This window comes from Pinus tabuliformis, chromosome 8 (genome assembly GCF_031772625.1).
Source record: "Pinus tabuliformis cultivar Carrire ecotype Pingquan chromosome 8, CPIR1, whole genome shotgun sequence".
Taxonomy (NCBI): Eukaryota; Viridiplantae; Streptophyta; class Pinopsida; order Pinales; family Pinaceae; genus Pinus; species Pinus tabuliformis.
This window is the reverse complement of record NC_142294.1, coordinates 1141731254-1141738899: the sequence shown is the minus strand read 5'-3', so window position 1 is coordinate 1141738899 and position 7646 is coordinate 1141731254. Positions and strand designations below refer to the sequence as shown.

Sequence of the window (7646 nt, the reverse complement as noted above, 5' to 3'; positions counted from 1 at the left end):
ACCTCTCCATCTTATTTAGATTGTTTCTCGATTTATGCCTTACGACATTTCCTTTGGGACATTTGGTGAAAATGCTAGTATAATTTTTTTTTTTTAAAAGTATTACATCCTTGTTACCGACTTTAGCCTTAATACAAACTTAACTATAGTAGGGTTTCATGACTATGGAAATTGAAACATAGTGCAATTTATTAAATTCCTGTTGTACCACTAAGCTGTCTGCTACAATCAATCCACTATCTAATTTATTTAATAGACGGTCACACCCACCTAGATGACTCAACTCGCACCCATCTGCCACCGGTCATTCTGGAATTAAATTCTCCACTTTGCCAATGGGTTGGCTTGACAGTCTTGTCAGGACACCTCGGAATCCTTCATCACATCAACGACAAAGGTTGTGAGCTTTCAATCTGATGGTTGGGAGTTGTCCAGAAGGTTTTTCCATTCCCTTTGTTGGGCTACATGTCTCATTTGCATCCTACTACCTTGGTGCTAGGCTCTGCCTCTCCTCTTGCAGGTTTCATAGCCTGTAGGTTTGGGCATTGCGCACTTGGATTGTCTCACAAGTGGCCAAGGGTTTCTTGTTCATGGGCTACGAGTGCATCATCTGGTTATAGGTAAAAGTTTCTCCTTGGCTTCAATGCTGTGTTGCATTTGTTTTTTTTTTTTTCCAAGCTTTTTTACATAAATTATTTCTAATACACTTCCCTTTGCAGGCACAAAGGTAATGGAGATGAGGTTCAACATGATGTTGAAGGAGGGGTAGCTTGCTCGCTTGTCCCAGAAGTTAAATGAAATTCAAGTAAGTTATTTGGCTTCCTGCCTGGTTTTTTCTTTTTCTTTGCTGAGCAAGGAAAGTTCCTCGGCTTGAGTTGGGGTTCTAGCTTTAGTCTTCCTAGAAGGGCCAGCTCTGGCTATTGTTCTGTTTAATATGGCTCTTGTCGTGAACAAGTGCTCTTGGTTTTTCAATTGCCCAGTGGGGGTCTTTCTCTTAGTACATTTGAGAATTGCAGTTCAATCTTTCGAGTCTGTTCAGAGTTATTTGAAGGCTACAACCTTGTAATAAGTTTTGTTGTGAATTGATTTGGTTCTACTAAGGATTTAGTCCATTATGCTATGTATTTAAAATAGAGGATTTTAAGGTTATTGTTTAAAGGTTGCTAACCCTTTTGGGCAGATGTGTTTATCTCAATTGTATGACTGAGTTATCATTCTCATTTAGCTCTTTCCATGTCTAAATGTTATATGAGCTCCATTGGTTATGTTGATAGTAAATACATGGCTCCGTTTGGTTTATGTTTCCAGTGTTATTATTACTCCTGTTTTGCAAAATATTTTTCTTCAAAAATGTCTATTCTGAGTGCTTATTAACTCTTTCAAGTTTAATTTTCATTCTTGCTAGTTTCCATTGCCTGTACTGTCTCTACATGGGATTATTTCATTTGGAGTGCATCTTTCTGCTAATTATATATGGTTGTATTGATTTGGTGTCTTAAACTTTGGTTTGTTTTTTTTTAATAACTTATTGTAGAAAAATAAGATCCTCCGCGAGGGTCATGATTCTGGTAGTTACAAGAATCGGGAGTGAGCAAGATCTCTGCTTATAGTTAGCATTTAGGGTCTCGTATTCAGAGGAGGGGTTCAATATGTAGAATCTTATCTTTCTTGTTCACTGCCTAAAGAAACGCCTCTCATTCAGCTTTAGGGTTATTACCTGACTCCTTTTCCTGTAGCTTGCTCCACATTTCTGAGTTCTAAGCTTGCTAACTGCGGCTCTCAGGTAGTATTCCGTATCACCACGGTACTCCATTTTTATGTTTCTTAATACACACAAGTTTGAATTATTCAGAGGTCTTTAAATCCTACAGGGTCTTATTTCCGCAAATTACCCTTTAGTTAAATTTTATACTTACTCTTACTTACTCCGGGTTCATAAGTTCAATTTTGTATATGTTTTTATACAAAACCCGCCCACCCCCCCGTTGGGGTCACCTACAGTTTTAACAAGCCTCGTCACTAACTGTCACCACTATTGAGGATGCGTGTCTGCTTGCGCAGACCCTTTGTTAGAGTTAATGCTAGTTAGATAGAGCGAATCGGTTATGGGGAAATAAGTCCTTCTCAACTGATTGTCTCATAAAACTAAGTCAGATGTACTATTCAGTTAATTCTATAGCACTCCTACAGTATTGATTTGTTGGAAATAAGGCTTTCATCCCATTTTTTCTCATAGCCCCTCATAGCCCCTTATAATCCTACTGCTTTGAAATCTGTGATAAATTATAATCTATTAACGCTTATGATTCTTCTCGCTATGCATTCTCTGATCATTATAATTCTACTGATTATGAATTTCTTTGATAATTATATTTCTACTTATTATGAATTTCTCTGATAAATTTTAATTCTACTGATTATGAATCCTCTGATAAATTATAATTCATTAACTCTTGTAATCCTATTCACAATGAGAATACAGATAATCTATAAATTAAGAATTCTCTGATAAATTTTAATTCTACTGATTATGAATTCTTTGATAAATTATAATTTATAAACTCTTGTAATCCTATTCACAATGAGAATACAGATAATCTATAAATTAAGAAATGGCTCTCACTGCAATACTCACAATTTAATCAAATACAACAGCTTCCATACAGGTATGGTTGTTGAAGGGCACTGCTTACCTGTATTCCTGTGCAGTAGACCTCAATGATCTCAGGCACCTTTACAACCTCTGCATGTCATCCTCCCGTCCATGAGATTCGTCTTCAAGATCAAATCTCCCCCCAAGCCTGATTGCAAGACCACAGTCTTGAACAAGACTGTCACACACTTGTGGTAATGCTATCTTGTAATCACCAAACTTAGCATCCTCTTTTCTTTTTCTTCTCCATTTGTCTTTATAGCATGGTTTTTTTCCTCCCCCAACCCCTTTTCTTGGAGTGTTTTTCTGTTAGGGGAGATAGTTAGGATTTTTCCTTTTTTTACTCGCAACTGCCTTCTTCCAACTTCTTTATGAAAAGTTACAATCAATTATTACTCAATCATTCTCTAACTTCAGAAATTAACAATATTATTAACCAAACACAAAAATAACATTAACAATATTATCTAATTTTTCTTACAATGATAAATAAATATTTACAGCTTTTCTGGGCACATTACAAAAAAAACATGAGAACAGCTATGGTTAACCTCACATGGCCTGAATCCACCAATTCTACTTTATATATGCCATATTCTTTCCTAATCAATCTCCACGTGCCCACAATTTTCTGATGCAGTGACTTGCTTTCTTCACATATCTGCTTTAATTGACCCACCATCCACTGCTTTATTTCTAAGTAAATTATTTCGGTCATTCCGGGATAAAATATAATAACGAATATGATACCGGCTATTGCCCATATCGGATTCGTTTGTCAAATGTAGAGCTCAGAAAATTTTCGGTGGAGTTTTGATTCTCCACGTATTCGCAACCTATTGCGATCAATTTAGGTCAACACTCTAGATAGGATTCATAATTCTCCACGTATTCGCAACCTATTGCGATCAATTTAGGTCAAACACTCTAGATAGGATTCATAATTCTCCACGTATTCGCAACCTATTGCGATCAATTTAGGTCAACACTCTAGATAGGCAGATCATTTCTACTCGGTTATTGTTTATTCATAAATAAGAGTGCAGACAATGTGGATTATGAAACTGTGAAAGTTAGTGCAAAGAGGAGAAGCTCCAGCCCTCACGCTGCATTGGCAATTTATAGAAAGAGTAGGGAAGGGTTGGGTGTTTGTGAGGGTTTTTATTTGATTATCAATGGCCAAATTAATTGAGAAGTCAATACCTTATGTAGCGATGATATATTTGCAGTTTGGATATGCGGGCATGAATATTATCTCGAAAGTCTCTTTTAATAGAGGGATGAATCACTTTGTGCTTGTAGTATACCGGAATGCCGTCGCTACGGTTGTGCTTGCTCCTTTCGCCTTCTTCATTGAAAGGTAAGGGTATTCTATTAACAACATCTGCACTCAATATTCTACCACGTAATCAGCTCATCAGTTAACATGTTACAATTAATTGCAGGAAAGTGCGACCGAAACTCACTTTTCCCATATTCTGCCAGATTTTCGTATTGGGTTTGTTGGGGTACGTACCATTTCATAATTTCAGGCCTCTCGCTTCTCTTTGAAGTATCATCTTCCATTCTATTTCTGATCGAGTGAATGAAAATTGTTGGCGAGTATTTCAATTTAAATATGGAGCATTCTTAATGCATCTCTGCAGGCCTGTAATCGACCAGAACTTCTACTTCATGGGTTTGAAACTAACATCTTCAACATATGTGTCTGCACTAAGTAATGTTCTTCCAGCTATGACTTTCGTGATGGCTCTTCTATTCAGGTAATCAAATCACAATGTTCACTTCAAGTCATATTTTCTAGGGGTACTCCTTGTCATCAATTGCCTTATTCTATGACCTTGGTGGAAAATCTATATTGTCGTAGGATGGAGAGAGTTAACATCAAAAAGCTACGCAGTCAAGCAAAGATAGTGGGAACGATCGTTTCCGTCGGGGGAGCAATGCTGATGACATTATACAAAGGTCCTACTGTTCCCATGCTTTGGTCTGCACGTCATCAATCGCACCAGACAGCTTCAAGTGGAATGTCAGCAGCTTCTGACATTGATAATAAAAATTGGATAATGGGTTCCCTTCTGATAATTGCGGCCACTCTTTCTTGGTCATCCTTGTTCATCCTGCAGGTGATGATTTTTTTGTTTTTAATGTTTGCGCCCACGCCCCCGGCCCCGCCCCCTTCCCCCCACACACATATATACATATATATATATAATCCTGTTCAATCATATGAAACTACGACTTTAATTAACTATTTTGAATGTGCAGGCCGCAGTACTGAAGAAATATTCTGCTCAACTATCCCTTACCACCTTAATATGTTTACTGGGAACATTACAGGCAACAGTTCTCAGCTTAGCTGTTGTAAGTGATTCTTCCGAGTGGGCTTTAGGATGGGACATCAACCTTCTCACTGCAGTCTACACTGTAAGTTTTCCTCTTTCCTTCAACCAGAGGGAAACTTTAAGTGTTTCCTTTTAGGTTTGAATTAAAAAATTGGAGATCGGGATATGAAGGTAAATTAGAGAGAACATCATTTGCTTATTTTCGGCGCAGGGAGTGATGACGTCAGCAATTGCATATTACTTACAAGGTTTATGCATGCGCTCAAAGGGACCTGTATTTGCCACAGCATTTAGTCCGTTGAGTGTGATAATCGTTGCAATTATGGGATCTATCATTCTCTCTGAGAAGATTTTCTTGGGCAGGTTCGTTTCGGAATTCCTTTTCAACCCACTAAATTGAATTCGAGATTAATAGTGTAAGCAAATAGGAAGGTTCAAGGCTCTAACTGCACTTATTAATTGAATACAGTGTGGTGGGAGGAGTTATGATCGCAATAGGACTATACGCTGTTCTCTGGGGAAAGGTGAAGGATAGCAAGATCTCAACCGATAAAAATGACTCCGAAGAGCTTTCCAATTCTCAAGGAATATTCTCCAAAAATCAAAATAAGGTGCATGATGTAGAAGTTGCTTCCAACACGCCAATTTGTGAAGGACCTGAAGCTCATCAATTCAATGGTGGAGATAGGGCCATAATTTCTATCACTGAAAACAATAATGCCAAAATGTGAGCATCGAAATGGACGTCCGAAGAGACTTGGAGTTCCCATGCTCGTCCTCACCATGTCTTCCAATATACAGGTTTTCAAAGAAAAATAGGATCAATGTTTTCTTTTTAGCGTTGTATTAGTTTGTTTGGTTTACCCCTCTCAAAGCGGATTCAATATTACCGTTTTCATCGTTGTCTGAGATGGAAGCGAGATGTGTTTATACGACTGTCAGCTAATGAAATGAAATAGCCTATCTGTTAGTCATGGTGTTGTGTACGGAAATTGAATAAACTAGCATTTTGTAAACTTATGATTCTTAGTCATTCCCTTTTTAAATAATCAGATATGTGCAAAATGCTAGTATGTAATATATATATATATATATGGTTACAATATGTCATACAATTTGTAGAAGATGCCCATGTGTTCAAAGATGTCAGAGCCAAATATAGTACATCATTCAGTAACCTACCTAAAATGAATAGATAGATAAGTTGGATTTGATTAGGAAGATGCTCTCACGTTGGATGTAGCCTTCCAACATGAAAATGACTTAGTTAGAGATCATGTAAATATTTAAGTAGATAATTTTCTATTTTCCTATTAAGTATTGTCAACGTGTCAAATTTATATTTATATTTATATATATATATATATATATATAAAATTATTTTTTAAAGATAAAATTATTTTCATGATTATCTGAATGATAGTTCAATAATAGTTGAAATCAATTTATGATTAATTTATTAATAGTGAGTTTGGTTTACTAAATTTTGTGATAATATAAAATTATTTAAATGAGATATGTGCAAAATGCTAATACATAATATATATGTGTGCAAAATGTTAGTGTATATATATATATATATATATATATATATATATATATATCATATTGTATAATATATATATGTGTGTATGTGTGCAAAATGCTATTATGTGTGTGTGTGGGGTTACAATATGTTATACAATTTGTAGAATATGCTCATGTGTTCAAAGATGTCAGAGTCAAATATAATATGATCTCACCTTGGATGTCCCCTTCCAACATGTAAATGACCTAGTTGGAGATCATGTAAATGCATTTTAAGCAGATAATTTTCTATTTTTATGTTACGTATTAAATTTATATATATATATATATATATATATATATATATATATATATTATAAAATAATATTTTTATATTAATATTATTTCATAAAATATTTTATTTTTAATTGTAATATAATTTAAATTTAAATGTTTGTTTTTTAAGTTGTAGGTGCAAGTTTATATGCAATTAAAATATCACATCTCTTTAAACTTTTTATTTTATAGTGATTTAATTTCACTTAAAACCCTTAGAGAAATATTCCAAAACTTTTATATAAATAAAATAATTATTTTTTACGTTTTTCTATGCTAGTTTCTATACCAATCAAATTTCTCTTTTTCTTATATATGTTTGTATTTTCGTTGGCTGGCTATATCATTATAATTATTATTTGTCATAAATGTTATATTTTTTCATGTCTAAATATACTGTATTGAGCCTGCTTTAGTTTAGAGGAATAATTCTTCTCTTTTTCAATTGGAAAATATACATTAAACCTATAACAATAAGAAAACTAATTTATTTTAAAATATATTTTATATACATATTAAGTATTAATTTCAAAATAATTTTTTTATATATTATTAATTTTTATAATTAAAAACATAAAAAAAATAAAAATTAATTAACTCTTACTATATAAATCAGTCTATACCTATTTTAACACTGGATTTATCAAGCATCTAGAGGGATCACTCGAGGTGAAAACCTATTTTTTGAGTGCAAAAGTTGAGGTTTTTTTACTGCAAAACTTGAGGAAAGGTTTGCACCACTCCAGGCTTTATAAATCCGTTGTTAAGATAGAACTAGGCTAGTTATGAACTGGACAATCATGGAG

The 7646-nt window shown here is 34.4% G+C and overlaps 1 protein-coding gene across 2 annotated transcripts; it reads left to right on the top strand.

Annotated features, from left to right (window-relative positions):
* The first annotated feature begins 472 nt into the window (after positions 1-472).
* Positions 473-5972, top strand: LOC149239377 (WAT1-related protein At5g07050-like). Of its 2 annotated transcripts, XM_089367127.1 has the most exons (9): positions 473-620; positions 720-805; positions 3883-4013; positions 4099-4161; positions 4300-4416; positions 4521-4779; positions 4922-5080; positions 5210-5361; positions 5468-5972. In XM_089367127.1, exons 3-9 carry the CDS (start codon positions 3898-3900, stop codon positions 5727-5729), a joined length of 1128 nt encoding a protein of 375 aa, XP_089223253.1. In that variant the 5' UTR covers positions 473-620; positions 720-805; positions 3883-3897; the 3' UTR covers positions 5730-5972. The 2 variants fall into 2 exon arrangements, with proteins under 2 accessions (XP_089223253.1, XP_089223252.1); XM_089367126.1 differs by lacking the exons at positions 473-620; positions 720-805 and having other exon boundaries at positions 3829-4013.
* The last annotated feature ends 1674 nt before the right edge of the window (positions 5973-7646 follow it).